Here is a 16,782-nt window from a genome sequence, read left to right as displayed (position 1 = left end):
TTACAGTTACATTACACTTTATAATTCTAAAATAATTTATAACAACAATAGTTATATTTTATAGAGTATTTACATAAATACATCATCATATACTAATATTGTCAACACACTGTTATAGAAATACACCATACATATATGTGTGTGTGTATATATGTGTTATATTATAGCCACACGCACACATACATTGAATATACAATCAAAATAAGCTATTGCAATGCTGTGTTGGGTAAAACTTTGTTGGACATTCACATCTTCTCAAGTAAGTAAGTAAGCTCAAAGAGAGGAGTTCAGGTGTATTGCTATAAGAAAGTCCAGCCCAGCCCTGCACAGTCACAGCTGAACGTTTCTCGTAAAATCCGAGTATTGCTTGTTGTAAAGTCGCTCTCCTCTGAGGAGATGATCTGGGTGAAGAGACGAGGAAACAGAAAGAGGTGCTTTGTGCCTCTCGGTCGATGGTTCAGATAGTTTCTGCCTTTTCTTTTTTTCTCAGGAGGAAAGTTTCGTCAGTAGACTGATCAAACTGAAACCGTTCTGAATGTGTGAATCCATCAGCTGGGATTCAAAGGCAGCCCGCATTAGACGGAGAAACAGATGGGCATGTGTGCAGCCAGGTAAGTGTGAAGAGCGCCTCCAACAATGTGCTGCCTCTAGAAGTCAGAGAAGAGATCCTGTGGACCCAGATGAATGATAAAAGGAGCGATGGTGCGCGGCTGGTAGAAAGGATTGTCAATAAATAGACCACCTGCAGTGACGAAGATCAGAGAAAAAGGAAGATTGATTAATTAGTACACGTTTTTAAAACACTTTTTTAAAGTGGTATATAAGTATATTAACTATATGAGTGTATTTAAAATAGCGCAGAATGTAGAAATGTGTGTAGAAATGTCCTGTATATTAAATTAAAGCAATAGTCAAAACACTTTGGGAAATATTCTTAATGGCTTTTTTGGAAGATAAGAAGATGAGAAGATCAATGCCGCTTGTCTAATGAATATGAAGATGCATCCAAAGGACACTTAGTTTAGCAAAAATACTAGTAACAGGGGGAAACAGCGAGCCTCTCTCTGTCCAAAAATAGGACAAAAATAGGATCTAGGGGCGCCAGGAAGACTAATAGTTACACTTTTAGTTTATTTAACACACTGTGCTAAATTGTGTTATTAGGATCTGTAATACCTCTCGTGGCTGTGGAGCTGATTTTTCAGAAGAAAACTGGTTGCTTTAGAAGAAATGTACATTTTCCAGTCAGAACATTAAAAGAAGTGTCTAGTTAAAGGTCTGTCTCACTGGGTCGGACCATCGTGATAGGACAGAAAGACAATGTGCCTTATTACACTGCAAAAACTGGTGAGGAAAGGCTGGGGGAACACAACAAAGAACCCAAGCTTTTAATTCAGGCTGCACAGTCCAAGAACAAGTCTGATCCTTGGTGGCACCACCCTGCAACCAGACTCAAAGGGTTGTCTGCTGGTGTCCAGGTGGCAGATATAATTGGACACCCCTGGGGATTCTATGCCCATGTCCTGTAAAGGTGCAGAGTAAGACACTAAAAATCATGATAATTTAGTTTCTGCTGCTTTAATTTCAGCCACATTTCTACAATGCGAGCTCCTGAGCTTAGTTTGGCTAGCTGTTCCCCCTGCTTACAATCTTTATGTTAAACTAACTAACTTAAAGTGCAACAAAGCCATAAAACATATTTCCCTAAATATCAAAACGAGTAAATATTCTCTATGGATCTTTGGGTCTTTATGCATTGAAATAATATCAACCTGAACAAAAAGAATAAGAGAAAAAAACAAACACAAAATGGAAGAAGTGGTAATAGTGTTCAATCGTGTAAGATTGAAGTTAACGTCTCAGAAGGACAGAGATTATTTAAGGGCTTTATAACAACTCAGAGGAGCTCAACCAACCATTGGACAAGACATTGGGTCCTCTCATCCAATGGCTGCGCCTCATAGCCGTAACCATGGAGACGTCCTCGAAGGGGGGTGTGGTTATCACTTGCTGGTTGGATGACCAAGACGTGGTTGAAGGGCCACGGGCAGAACTCTGTCTCGATTGGCACTCTTTGACTGGTGTGTTGATGGAATAAGCTTGAGTTTCACCTTCACTGCACTCTATTTACATTGAGCCATTTTCCTCTTAGTTATTATTTATAAAGACTGTTTTTTTCTTTACAATCATCTTATAGAGGATAGTTTTAAGCCCAGGTTTTAGTGGTATTATTGGTGCTGGTGCTTAGCATCGAGGGAAAAAAATGAGCAAACACAACAAACCATACTGACAATGACACTGAAAATTATGAAACAACAACATGAAAATGCTGACGGTGAAGTATGATTCACGGAGCTACAACTCGAATGTCAGGCAAAGATGAAAAACACTGATTTAAATGTCTGTGCAGAACATATTAAGTTTATTATTTGTAGGATGATTTATGCTAGTGAGGTCCTTTTAAGCAATGTCAGTATTCTTCTGTTGCAAAAGACTGCCGTTAGCTCACATTACAACAAATGCAATACTGTAGGCGCTAACTCTGAGAGCTGCGGGAAACCTGCCGAATATTAATTCCACATGCAGTAATGAGATCGTGCAGCTGAATGCAAGATGGAGGATCTAACTAGGGCGTTCTAAATTCATCATGTCGTCTTTGTCTTTTTCTCTGAGTAATCTTTAAGCTGAAGGTCAAAGAGATGAATTGAGAGGTGACGAGGTACTGAAATTCAATATTTGCAAATGCATGAGCTTGGAATATTAACAGTACTAGTACTATTTATAGGTTTAATAGTGTAGGTTTTATAGTACTATTTGCAGGTTTGAAAAAGGATAGGTAAATCTGTCTACGTTAGGTGACATAAGTACAAATCCAGTCCAAACAGAACCAAAGAGGAAGGCGCTACTCTATTAAGTTCCTTCGTAGCTGAAAGCCTTTAAATGAGATATACAACAGGAGCTGTTCAGCTTTTATTGAAGATAAACTTTATTTTGCAGCATTGATGATTTGTTCCTATACATCTTTCACACCACTCACATTATTTTCTTTGTACACAGAATATGTGTGATGTGTGTGTCATATTGCAAAGGATATCATCGTCTTTAGCAAGGAAAGAACAAAATAACAAAAGGCTAAATATATATATATATATCGATAGAAATATGGATCGATAGATATATTACTATTTAGACTCAAAGAATGAGGTAACAATTCACAGTACAAATCCTTCAAGTTTTTAAATGTTTTTATATCTTAAGAACTTAAAACCTGCAGGGTTTCTAATATTCATAAAAGTTTTTGGAACCAAAAACAATATAAAATAAGCAAAAAAGCACTTTTACAAATCTTCAGCTCAAGTCCTTAATCCTTTCCCCTTCGTCATACTGTAAAAAAGAACAAGAAAAAAACCTGTCTCCCTTCTACAGAAAACCTAGGTGCATTTTGGTATGGCGTGTCTCTTATGCTAAAAGAAGTGGTAGTGGGGGACGGGGTAGGCGGGCACTTTCATGACAGGCAACAGAAGCATTCTCTTGGGCAAACCTAGAGGGGAGACATGAGAAGAGCATAGCTCTGCATGAGTTCTGGGGAACAAATAACCAATGCTCAATATGCTAAGAGCATGTCCATCAAACACCCGTCACACTAGACAAGCAGGTTCCCAGAGGTAGAAGTGTAACTGCGTGAGAAAAAGCAGGAATGTATGCACACGAGGTGACAGCCTTTATTAGTGGTTTACCACAGAAGACAAAGCGGGAGTTAAAAAGAAAAGCTAAAGTTTAATTTTGTACAATTCTGTTAATTTCAGTCTATTTGAGTCAATTTAAAAGCGTTGATTTCACAATCCCGTTATTTATTATGATTTGGAATATGGTGACCAGCAGGGCCTTTAGACAATCAGACGGGATTTTCCTAGATTTTTTTCTAGATCGTAAAGGCAGTAATAATTACGCCAGGTTGCACTAGAATAAAAAAAAAAAAAGGTTTAATCAGTGTGACTAATCCGATAATTGCTCTTGATCGCAACAATAACACTAGTGTGTACACTGGTAATGTTAATAATGATGATCAAGGCTTTAAAATTAGGAATGAAGGGGTAAAATAAAGAGAAAGAATCACCTGAAAAATAGGTAATGAAACAGAAGCTGGTGCTCGCATTGTTCCGTAACTGACACTGTAGTAATAAATCTAACAGCTTATGGAATAATCAGAAGATAGATAGCCTAAAGTAAGTGTGGCCTTAGATTGATTGTTAGAAGGGAAATATTTTTGAACAGCGAGGAGACACAAGTGACTTTGGGGTTGCGTCAGGAAGGTCATCCGGCGTAAAAATCTGCCAAATCAAACACGCAGAGCTACCTGCTGTGGCGACCCCCTGCGAATAAGTGAGCAGCCAAAAGTTGCTTTTTATTTTTTTACCTGTTATTCTTGCAGAGCTATTTTTTTTCAGGGTCCAAGAATACACGTGCAGAGATAGAGACCAAAACACTAAAGAGAGATATCAAACGTTGTGCTGTTGCAAATTGTGTGGATGAAACATTTCGTGTCTATATTTTTTATCTAGTTCAATGCATATTTTTAATCTCCACTGAACTTCCTACTTACTTGTGGGAAGGTGCAGAGTAAGTTCAAGGTCAGGACTAGTTATACAAGCCAGATACGTGACATGTTCGGATGAGTAACGGGTCAAAGGTGCACACAGTACAAAGCAATTTATATGCTTCCACAGAACATGCAGGGCATTTAATAGCCTAGTTATGCACTACTGTTTTTCAGTTGCTTAGTATGAGGCCAGCTACTGATGTATTGTTTTGGTAAACAATAACTATTTGAAAACGCCAGCGAAGGCAGACTATTTTAGCAAGGAAAGGTGTTGCACTAACATGTAAAAAACCCAGTTGAAACTGCCTGAGAACTAACAGTGGGTTCCAGCTTTCATAAACATACTGTATAACTGAGGTGGATTTCATTTTCAGGGATGTTGGGTTCTCAGGGGGTTGTTACAAATCTGCCTGGGGCCCTCAAGGTAGTTTCTTCTAGCACATAAGACCCTTTCAAACTAGGCTGTAAGATGGACGACGAGGCCTCCTAGTACTACATGTAAAGTCCCACTGCACAGGACTCGCTCTGTTAAGGTAAATATGTGTATGGAGTGGGTTTTTCGCCAATACCTATGCTATTGAAGGTCAAGTATATATTATGTCCTGAGAACAAGAAAACAGTGTAGCAGCAGTCCTACTGATGGAAAGCTGGTGTGTATCTTAAAAGTACTGGGAAAAAAAAATTGGAACTCGTTCTATTCCTTCTGCTAATCTAAACAGAAATGCGGATGATGGCTCTACGAACAGGGCTCAGGTTAATAAAAGGTTAATAAAAGTCAAGAAACAAGGTAACTATTCAAATATTTTTTATAGTTTTCTACTCTTTTGCATTTAAACTATTTGAAGGCAATGCCGGAAGATGTGTTGATATAAACACAATCAGGATTGTTTTTTGGATGATTTTAGATGAAAGCCGGAAACAGACGACAGCACTCTGTGCTGATAGAGCAGCAGTCCAACAATAAGAGATGAGAGTGTAAGAGGCAACAGGCAGATTAACACATACGGACTGAGTGGACAATTAGCCAAAGCACAGATCTGATTGTAGAAAGACAACAAAGAGATTAAATGTTTAACGCTAAAACTTGGATCTTAAAGGGGGTCAAGATTTTAAAATCATTTTGCGAAAAGAGAAGCAATGGATATAAAAAGCAGTCGAGGACAAGGGCTGTAAGTGTAAACCTACTGAAGATTCATTAATTTACCCACAAATGGCTAGAGAGAGAGAGAGAGAGAGCGAGAGAGAGAAAAAGAGAGAGTGAGAGAGCGAGAGATGGAGGGAGGTTACAGGTGGAAAAAGGAGGCTTGAGCTGATGAGGAGTGGACGCGAAGAGGCACGTACCGTACGCAGGAGCAGCTGCTGCAGCAGGGCTGTAGCCATACGGTGTCCCAAAGCCTGTTGGGAAAGAGGTTACAAGGTCTAATTCAATTCTGCACTTGTTAAATCCAAAACTAACACACGTTTCAGCTTTTGTGTAACTTCAGATGACTATTTTGGCCACTTTCTAGCAGATTCTAGCAGACAGCTATGGGTTTAAAGTATGAGACCTAAGTAGATGCTGTACTCCTCAAGCATAATGAAGATAAATCTTGCAGTGGTTTTTATGCTACACAGTTTATCTGCTCTCAACAAATTACTGCTATCCCCTTTTCTATAGGTGACTGTAGGGTATTTGTGATATTTTGCAATACAGCTACAGGGAAATGCATGGGTTTTTTTAACCACAGGAAAATAAGTAAGCGGCCTAAAGCAGAGGAAAATGTCAGAATTTTAAGGCCAAGAAAAAAAGAAAATGCCAGATCTGCAGAAACTGTCATGTCAAATAAAAAATATAATATAAAATACAGTTTAGCCAAGAAATTCTGTACAGTGGTAAAATGGGATATCGGCAAGCTTGGGAACAGAGATTTGAGTTAAAAACCATGTCCAGTATAATTTGATGTGCATTTTTCGAAGAAGAAAAATGAAGATTATGATGCAAAATGTTAAGTGGTTAACTGTGCTAGCTGTGTATTATTGATTTATATCTAAAAACAACAAATGCAACATTTACAGCGTTGCAAACTGGTGACTTTTTCTTTTGTCACATAACAAGACACAAAATCCCTTCACTACCTGGAGTGACATATCCAGGTGCAGCTGCACTGACGAAGGCTCCTCTTGCTAGGGCCGCTCTTCCTCTTCCTCTGGCAACCTGAGCTGCTACTGCTGAGGCTGCTGCTGCTGCTGCCAGGGCTCCTTTGGTCTGAACACAGGCACAGAGTACACATATTAACAATCACAATGCCAAGATCAGAAGCTGGCCATAAAGCTAGAAAAATGTGTGTTTGAACCGCATGAATGCAGCGGCACTGCAAGAACATATCAAATCAAACATGCATGTAACACTGACAATGTTCTAATGCACTTGGGTCTCATTTTTTACAGATCTATATGGGAAATAGCGTTACTGACAACATAAGCGGAAGAGGGGTGATCTCATAAAAGTACTGATCTGTTAAACTTGTTAAATCAGTCTAAACAAAGTGTTATTGATTACTGATAGAGGGACACATTGGGCAAACTCTCCAACTGCTTTTTGATCAGAAAGAGTATAACAGTAATGCAAAATAGGACAGAAAGACTGGTTTAATAGTTTATTGTTGTTTCAGTGTAAATGCACATGCTACAGAGTTAATTGGGGACTTCTGTGTCAGGGTTGTGCTGCATAAGTGTGTCTCTCCTTACTTGAGGCAATATCTTCTTCTTCTTGTTTGCAGCTGCGTTGGGACCAGAGAAGAGTTTTTCCAGAGCTGCTAGGGCAGCGCTGGCCTTTGCTACCTTTTTGTTGGGGCCTGCCCCACGAAATTTCTGCCCGTCAACCTCCACCTAACATGCACACAAATATTCACAGAAATGTGTTTTATGCTTAGGGAAAAACAAAAGAAACATACTACATTTTAGACCTGTAGTGATTTATAAACAATTAATTCTCTCTTATTTTATTGATGTAGGTCTTTCTATGGGTATTCACACTTTTTATAGTACAAATCTGTTAGAGCTAAAAATCACACAATGTGGGCCAAAGGCAACGTTTTTTGAAGTCCTCAGTGAGTCAGTCAGCGAGTCTTGCTGAACAGGACGGCTTGTTTAAGGATGCCCTGCTGTCAAGCAGGCCTGCTAATCAATCAGCAGAGCGATGGAGCAACCAGGCATGTCGGAAAACAAACCACCCCACTGACTCTGCCGGGTGATGAGCCTGTTTCTGGTTGTGTACAATACTGTGCACAAGGCTTGAGACCTCATTTCTTTATACATGTATTTTGATAGGAAATAAGTGCACTGATTTATTGAAATGTGCAAACACAAATAGAAATATAATATATATGGTAAAAACTGAATTTTTACAAATCTAACAAGATGAATGCCAATATTTGGTATGAGCACATTTTTTTAACACAGCCTGACCTGGGACACCGGCATTCCTTACTGGGTTGAGCAGACAACCCATATGCCATAAGGCTAGTGCATATATATAGATATAACTATATATGGATTTATAAAACTGGACTGACTGAAAAGGACTGAAAAAGCAGGCAATGTTCAAAGGCAACTTCTTTTTTTAAACTTTTGCTTTTGACAAGATCCGTAACAAAAACATTTTTCTCTCACCTCCATAACAAAGCGTTTGTCGTGGCTGCCTCCACTCTCAGAGATGAGCTCATATTTGAGGCCTCTTCTCTTCTCGTTTAGCTCCATGACAGGATTCTTTCCACTCGCTGTCAGTATGGGACCCTGAGTTCGCACCTGGAGAGTGAAAAGGTATTTCAAGGTATTTAAGTAACTTAATTTAAAAGTGGGTTCATTTATTTATAAAATAACAAATATGACAGTTAACATGGGAGATGACGCATGGTATGAAAATGTCAGTGATTTAGGTGCGTTTCATGTTAAACCACACTGACCTCCTATTATGCTTCAGTAGCTCAAATCAAATTTTACCAGATTAAAAAAAAAGCATTTGAACTAAGCGTGTGCTTTCATTTGTTGACACACACTTCTCATTCCCTACCTCAAGCGTGTTGGAACTGTCCGAGGAGTGTGTTGGGTTATTGCTAGTGTGCGAGGAGGTCTCGCTCTTCCCCTCACTGTCCGACTTCTCGTCTGAACTCATGGGGTCCAGGTCTGAGTCAAATCCAGTCGGGTAGCCCATTGCCTGGAGAACCTTGAGATCGAAGGCAAGGAAGTAAAAATAAAGGTAGGAAAGGAAGGAAAAAGGCAGGCAAAGACACCTAAAAGGGCTAATATGCATTAAAGCAACGAAATAAAAAATAAAACCTTTAAAGTGACTAATCAAACAATCTTACATTGCTTTTGCAATATGAACATGATTTCTGATGAACTCACTTATGTTCCTTTACGTCAGATCACTTCATTCTGAGAAGACTGCATTAGTGTAATCAGGCAAAAAAGATTGAATTAAAGAAGCATGCTGAGAATCTATTTCAACCAATATCTCTTCTTGAGGCAGGAATACTGCAGTATTAATGGCTCAGCTGTACAATGGTTAGCTGATTTGAGTATCATATCACTTTAATGTAAGTCCTTGACAAGACAGCAGCACACAGACAGGGAGAGAAGAAGGGAGGGAAGGACGTTGATTGTGTCACAGCTGCTCAACCAGCCCCTATAGTAAGAGTAGGAGAGAGAGCAGGAGGTAAAGAAACTGAAGGCGAGAAAGAGAGATCAAAAGATGAGCACATGAGAGAAAGGAAGTGAGCAAGAAGGAGAACAGAAAAGAAGGAGAGGTGGGGAGAAAGAGCCTTTTATGGGAATGGAGCGGACAGCGGATTATCCCAGCTCGGTGCTCTGGAGAGCCTCTTTGTTCACAACCACTTTGGGATTACATGGATTTGCCCACCTCCAACTTTCCTCGCACACACAAACACATCAGCAGGTATAGGTAGGCAAAAACATATTTGTAGCCATACAGGTTTGGCGTCAGCTGGAACTTATGAAATTTTTCAGGGAGCCAACTGAAATTACCACCTTGAGGCCTCAGGCTACTGCCAACCTGTCAAGTTGGAGTTTAAATCCGTGCTCGTCCAGACTCATATGGCATGTGGCCTGAAGACTTGAATAGGTGGTCCCCAAAAATTAGTGTCACTATTTCAGCATTTGATCAAATGTAAAATGTGTTCACCATCTAAATCTTCTGCTCCTCAGTTATGGCACTGAATAATGGCAAAGGTGTTGTTGAGTGGCAATTTTGAGGTCACAGTGACCTTTAGCCAGTTCATCCTTGAGTCCAAGTGAATGCTTATGTCAGACATTAAGTCACAGCAACCGTGAGAGGCATTAGAAATTATTAAGACTATTTTTACTGTTCTCTATATGTTATTTTATCCATCCATTTTCTTCCTAGTGGAGCCTATTCCAGCTGTCATGTGGTGGGAGGAGGGCTGCACCTTAGACACAATGCCAGTCTGCCACAGGGTTAACATATAGAGATATAGACATCCCCCGCACTCACATTCACACCTGTGGCCATGCAACTGCTAAAGAGAAAGACAGCAGCCAGCAAGTTGAACTCAGAACCTTCTTGCTGTGAGGCTACATTTCTAACCAACCATGTTTAAAAAACATAAAGACACAAATGTAATCAAACACAGAAATCAAGCTTACCTTGACTGCAACGTGAAGCTTTGCAGTCTTCTTAGAGGATCCAGAGGCTTCGTAAACTGTTCCATCTAGGTCCACAGACATGGTGAAGACTGGAGCATGAACCGGCCCTGACTGGGACAGCAGGCGGTACTGCAGCCCTGGCCGGATCTGGTTCAGCCGCATCAGGGCGTTCATTGGTTGGTTGGAGTCTATGGCTTTACTGTCCAGGACTAAGGCCAAAAACAGGTAAGAGAGAATAATAGTAAGACATAAAGCCAGGGTACATTTAAAAACTGTAATGCAAAAGTTATAAAAGCTGAAATTGGACAGAGTAGAGAAAAATCAGGGTAATTTGTAATGTTTTTCAGTATTCTGCCAAGTTTTTTTTATGAGGAATAAAGGTGCCTTTAATCACTTTCCTCCTTTTTGCCAATATATAGAAATCCCTCTTTGCCTCGATTAGCTATGGTTCCTCTTCTCCTTGTACAAAGAAAATACTAGGAATGGTTGGGTGGCCTACTAAAATGTTAACAATCAATAGCATCGATGTGTCTCAGAGGAATGAAAAAGAGAGGAAGGGAGCAATAAAAGAGAGACAAGGTGAAGATAAGCGAAGCTTCTCAGTAGATAAAATCATGAAAATCGAATGATGAAAGAACATTTTCTAATATAACATACTTTGAATCATATACACTGTTAGGCTTTAAAATATAACAAGCAGACTACAATATTAGATTTGTCTTCCTCCTTGTACCTTTTCTTAGATTCCTCTTCATCTTCTTGATGAGGTCCTTGTCATCCATTGCTCCATCATCATATGGCCTCTTCAAACCTAACCCTAAAATCAAGAGACACAGATAAACACAGAGAGAATTACTAATCAATCACTAAATACAAGAGATGTTTATGTCGACTTACACATGTGGCAATTGTGTATGACAAAAACACACAAAGGCAATGTCACAGAGAACAAACGATACAAGAGAACAAGCACAGGACGGATGAACACACAGAGAAGATAAACAGAGCCGACAGGCAGACCAGCAAACAGTCAAACAATGAGGAAGACATACCAGATCGTGCCCTACGTGCACCTTAATCCATAAATGCTTTTTCCATGTCAGCATCAAAATTTCAAAAGGCCGATTTTCGATTTTCCACGAAAGTCACTTTGGCTATGTGCCAGCTCAAGATCTTATGAGATTTCTGTGAGTCTCTCTTTTTCCTGCAGAAAGCATGCACAACCTAAAGCAATTTCACTAAAGCTAAAATCCTTAGTGTGGCACTGGAGACAGGGTCAATAAAAAAACTGAGAAAAAAATGTATATAACATACCTACATCACTGAAGCTAGTTTTATTATGATTAATATGTCAGCCTTTCTGATGATGCTGGCAGTGCTACAGAAGTGCATAGAAAACACATAATCCACCCAGAAAGGTCATGACAAATGTGAGAAGACAGCCAAGGCCTTGTCTGATCTAGAACTGGACGGGCAGGCAGAGCAGCAATGGGGAATAAAAAAAGGTACACACCTTCTTTATCAGACCACGGATATTTCTGCGATGGTTTATTTGAGGGAAGAGGCTCCATCTCTAACACCTTGTAGATCTGTCCGAACGCCATGAGCCTGAGAGCATGCTGTTGAACACAAATCACGCACCATACACAAAAAGAAAGATGATGAAAGCTGAGAAACGCATTTGAACCAAGACAGATTTGATGTCAACAGAGGCACAGCGTGCAGTATTCAAGATGTTTACTAGCATTATAAAACATTATTAAATTATTTTAAAAACAGTATAAAACATTAAAAAGGATGCAACTGGTGGAGTTACCGTAAATGTCGGGCTATAAGCCGCTACTTTTTGCACAAGCTTTGAACCCTGCGGCTTTTAGTCAGGTGCGGCTTTTCTATGGATTGTCCGTGATTTTTGTCATATCGTAAGACGATTTGTTTTGTGTGTTCCGCTGTTGTACGGCACTACGTTGCCTGGCGGAAGGATCGGGGTTCAAGAGTGGTATGTTAGTCACACGTCCGTCCGCCAGGCAACGTAGTGCCGTACGAAGTAGCGCGAAAAACAAACTTCAAAGTAGCGCTACGCGTTCAGCGGGAGTCGTGGATGATGAGCGGCGATAAACTTGCAAGTTATGCCCAAAAAGCAAGTTATGCCCAACTCCACCGGTGGATTCTGACAGCGTGGAAAAGTGTGAAAACATCCACGATCACCAACGGATTTTGAAGGGCTGGACTGCTGCATGATGGAGAGGAGGACACCGCCACGGCCCTTCTGAGGGTGTTCGACTTGGTTTTGAAAGTGACAACGAAGGAGAGAAGAAGAGTGGATGACGAAGCCATCATGAGCCTGTTTGTATCCGACACTGGAGAAGAGGACTTTGGTGGTTTTAGTGCGTAGGAAGAAGAGAAAGATGGTGGTGAATGACTGACTTTTCTTCTTGTTAAAGCTGTGTCGCTGCACCTGAGCCTAAAAGGTAGGCCGAATCTATTGTTCTGGTGTGCTGTAGGTTATTGTTATGTACTACATGTGCAAATATGTACCCATAACTTGTTTTTCAAAATATTAATAAAAGTGATGTCTCCAAACAGCCATCTCTTTCCTGACAATTCCCTTTGTGCATATTCTCTTACATATGATAAGTCAACATTGAAACACCTGCGGCTTTTGGTCAGGTGCGGCTAATGTATGCACAAAACAGGATTTTCCCCTGATTTTAGCTTGTGCGGCTAATATTTAGGTGCGCTTTGTATTCCGGGAAATACGGTACTCTTTAAGTCTAAGTAAAGAGAGTCAAAATATCCTACAATGTTTAACTTATGTATAGCCTAGAGTCGATAAACACATGTAAGAAGCTCCTTCACTCTTTACTCTGTGATAACTCACTGTCTGTGCTGTTTGCTATATCCTGAATATCTGAGACAGAAGAACTGTTCCGATGAGGAGTAACAACAGTTCTTTAAGTTAATTTGTCACAACACAAATTAACTTAAACAACAATGGACATTTTGTACTTAAGTGAATCTGCAATACATAGGAGTATAAAGCTGGATAATGCATGGGCAAACTTCTAAATATACAATTTAAAAAAAAAAAACTCAAAACACTTTCTTATCTTGCACCACAAAGCACCAAAACTGTACCCAAATTCAACCATAATGACTCATTTGTCTTTATGTTAACTTATCATGCTCAGTGTCTTACATGCATCCCTATTCTACACAAACAGATAACCAAATGGCACATAGAGACTCTGCTAATATAAATCTATTAGGGGGGTAGAGTGTCTCAGATATTAATGACACCTGGTGCAGCTCATTGACAGAACAGCTCCCTCTCTCCTATCTGCTCTTGTATCTGCTCCAATGCAATTATCCCCATTGACATTCCAGCCTCGTCCAGGCTGCCTTCAAAAGGAAATGGACGGCAAGATTCACTAAGCCACGAGGCTCAGAGGCTGCCCTGCTCGCTCAAGTGTGTGTGTCAAAGGACATGACGGCACACGCACACACACACACAAATACCACACGCGCATAAATACTGTCCTCGAGGTGTCAGAGATGGATTTATGGCTTGCAATGGCAATAGCTTCCCACACCAATCATTAAAATGCGGCACCACACAGCTCTTTCTGGTGACTGAATGTAAGTGTGTGTGTGTGTGTGTGTGTGCTCGCAGAATGAGTGGTTCGGGCAGCAATGAGGTCTTCCTGTCTTGCTAATGGGCATATTGCTGAGTGATTCCCACACACTGCCAGCTCAGGGCAAGAAGCACTGGGTGATAGCAATGCCATAGTTAAACTACATTGTACGTGTGTACCTGTGCACTGAAGGTAATGTCCTCAGCCTGCTGGTCAGTCATGCTGGCGAGTGTGTTTGTTGGCTCTTTCTCACACGGGTCGTGTAAACCTGGGCCTCCTGGGGGAAGTGACACACAGACATGCTAAGTCAGTCATTGTCACTTTCTGTGCCGACGGTGCAGCTCAGCAGCATTTAATTGGGCTTGACTTTAAAAGAGACAGTGAAAATCTTGAGAATTAAAATGAATGGAGAAAAACATCTTGTAGGTAAATAAACATTCTCCTACTAGTGTGGCATACATTTCCCTTTGAATTAAAATGGGTTATTTTTTATTTGCAGTTTGTTAAACTTCCACTCTTCCACTTTTAAATAGCTCCTTTCAGTCCTTCAAAGTAGGCACTTGAAAAGCACCAGTCCGAGAGGAGAACACTGGTTTTTGATCCAAAGTAAATTAGCTTTATTCAAAGACAATTTTACCCAGTGATGCAGAACACTTTGCAAAGAAGCCATTAAGCTAGCTCTAATTAAGATGCTTCCATAATAATAATGATGACCTGCCTCAGACAGCTGTGCTCTGCTGGGTCATTTATAATGTCTCGACCTCTCTTAAAAACTGCTCAAAAATGTGTCAAGCAGAGCTGTGATATATCTCCTCATCTACCCACATTAAGAACTTTATTTAGCTCTCCTGGTAAGAAATGCCAGAAAACTGTATGAAAATACATCCTCATCTACTCAAATCTTTGCAGTCACTAAGGCTACGTTCAACTCCAATTTTTTGATCAAATCCGATTTTTTTGTATGCTCGTTCACACTACAAATAAAATGCGACAGCAAACGCGCTCTAGTGTGAACGCTCAAAGTGATTTGATGCGCTTTCGCCTGCAGTGTGAATGTAGCCAAATTCCTTCATGAATACACCACACCAAGTACCTGGGAGCAGTATGCCTGAGGCCAGACACTCCATGACTCTGCGCAGCGCTTCTCCTGCCCCAAGGGGTCTGTTGCAGGTGGCAATGGCTTTCTCACAGATAAGCTCCAAGGGCTGTGAAAAAAGTTGACATAAAAACAGATAAGCATGCAATAATAGAGAAATGTGGGTGATATGTCATTAAAAGGTACATTCACTGACCACTTTGCTGCTACGTACACCCGTTCAACAGAAATTTCGAATTAGTTACATGGCAACTCAGTGCATTCGGCATGTAGACGTGGTCAGGAAGACCTGATCGAGTTCAAACTGAGCATGGGGAAGAAGGTTGATTTAGGTGATTGTGAATGTGGCATGGTTGGTGATGCTAGACGGACTGGTCTAAGTATTTCAGAAAATGATGATCTACTGGGGTTTCTCCACACAACCATCTGTAAACTTTAAAGAAATGGGCTTGGCTGGGCTTGTTGATGTCAGAGGAGAATGGTTGGACTGCTTTAAGCTGATAGAAAGGGAATGCAAAATAACCAATTTTTACAACTGAGATATGCACAAAAGTGTCTCTGAATGCACAACACTCTGAATTTTGGAGCAGATGGGCTCCAGCCGCAGGAACCCGATGCCACCCTTGTTAGGTAAGAACAGAAAACTGAGGCTATAGTTTGTATGGGATCTCCAAAAATTAGACCACAGAACATAAGAAAAAAGTGTGGCCGACAAATCTGCTGCTATTGTGTGATGTATTATGAAGGAGCATGAAGGTCACATTAAGAAACAAAAATATTATTGTTAATGTGGAGAATAAAGTCAAAATTTCCAGATTAAACTCAAAATATTGTTATTGTCAAAATGTAGAGATTTAAGTGAAACAACTGCTAGGGCTGATATAAGCGTTACAAAATGCCTCACGTAGATGAATTTGTGAAACAACTTTATCCCCCAGTTTTTCCTTCTGACTAGATGTAGCTTTCTGCACCATCGTTTCAACATTTATCACCACATTGTGCTTATGTGCTAAAAGAGAAACAGTTTTCATGTCACTAAGACTGAGTGTGAAGTGCAATGTCAATAGCGTATCTACAAAAGGCATAATTGTAGAGGGTGTAGCAGCTGTGGCAGTTCTTTGACTTCAAACAACAGCTTTAATCGCTGCATTTTGACTTTTTTCTCAAAATATTATTTCAACTTTATTCTCAAAATGAACACTAACATTTTTTTCTTTATGTGACCCCAATACGCTGTCATACAGTATGCACTGATATCTCTGAGAAATGTTTCCAGCACCTTGCCATGAAGACTTAAATCAGTTCTGAATGAAAAAGGGGGTCCAACCTGGCATTAGCAAGGTGTACTTATTAAAGTATCCAGTGAGTGTATTTAAACCATCTACACAAGTAGCTCCATTTGTAACCTGTTTCATTTATATACATTGCCTAGTTTTTAGCATAAAACACATGATTTACAGATGATAAGTAATTGAACACAGGAGCAACAAGGCGAGCACAACACTCACCCATCCCTTCAGAGGTTCCCAGATGGGATGTCTATTGCACATATCCCTTAATATCCTGAGAACGATAACGCAGGACTTGAGTCCATTCACTCGAGCCTGAGATGGTGGAAGGGAAAGACAGAGGGAGGCAAAGAGGAAGATTAAAGGAGAGGAGAAAAGGGAACAAACTGAGTATAGGAGCAGTGGTATTTGTTCAAACACATACAGACTACCGCCTGCAGAAAATCACAAAGCCACAGTCAAAAGGAAGTGACTGGATCTTTCTAAAACTCTGTGTCG

At 40.2% G+C, this 16,782-nt stretch overlaps 1 protein-coding gene across 3 annotated transcripts in view; it reads right to left on the bottom strand.

The window, feature by feature from the left end:
* strbp (spermatid perinuclear RNA binding protein) overlaps positions 1-16,782 on the bottom strand; it is a 98,556-nt gene continuing 81,774 nt past the window's right edge. For 2 of the 3 annotated variants that reach the window (XM_026174137.2, XM_026174136.2), the window contains exons 8-19: positions 16,504-16,599; positions 14,993-15,104; positions 14,079-14,176; positions 11,778-11,883; positions 10,998-11,081; positions 10,265-10,473; positions 8,652-8,804; positions 8,252-8,386; positions 7,328-7,468; positions 6,716-6,845; positions 5,942-5,995; positions 1-742 (exon numbers count right to left, since the gene is read on the bottom strand). In XM_026174137.2, coding sequence (XP_026029922.1) covers positions 648-742; positions 5,942-5,995; positions 6,716-6,845; positions 7,328-7,468; positions 8,252-8,386; positions 8,652-8,804; positions 10,265-10,473; positions 10,998-11,081; positions 11,778-11,883; positions 14,079-14,176; positions 14,993-15,104; positions 16,504-16,599 — 1,413 coding nt within the window. In that variant the 3' untranslated portion in view covers positions 1-647. Of the gene's footprint in view, positions 743-2,968; positions 3,542-5,941; positions 5,996-6,715; positions 6,846-7,327; positions 7,469-8,251; positions 8,387-8,651; positions 8,805-10,264; positions 10,474-10,997; positions 11,082-11,777; positions 11,884-14,078; positions 14,177-14,992; positions 15,105-16,503; positions 16,600-16,782 lie in introns of those variants that run through there. The other variant, XM_080304380.1, reaches the window with a different exon arrangement.

This window comes from Astatotilapia calliptera, chromosome 7, assembly GCF_964374335.1.
Source record: "Astatotilapia calliptera chromosome 7, fAstCal68.1, whole genome shotgun sequence".
Classification (NCBI taxonomy): domain Eukaryota; kingdom Metazoa; phylum Chordata; class Actinopteri; order Cichliformes; family Cichlidae; genus Astatotilapia; species Astatotilapia calliptera.
This window is presented reverse-complemented; position numbering and strand designations above follow the sequence as displayed.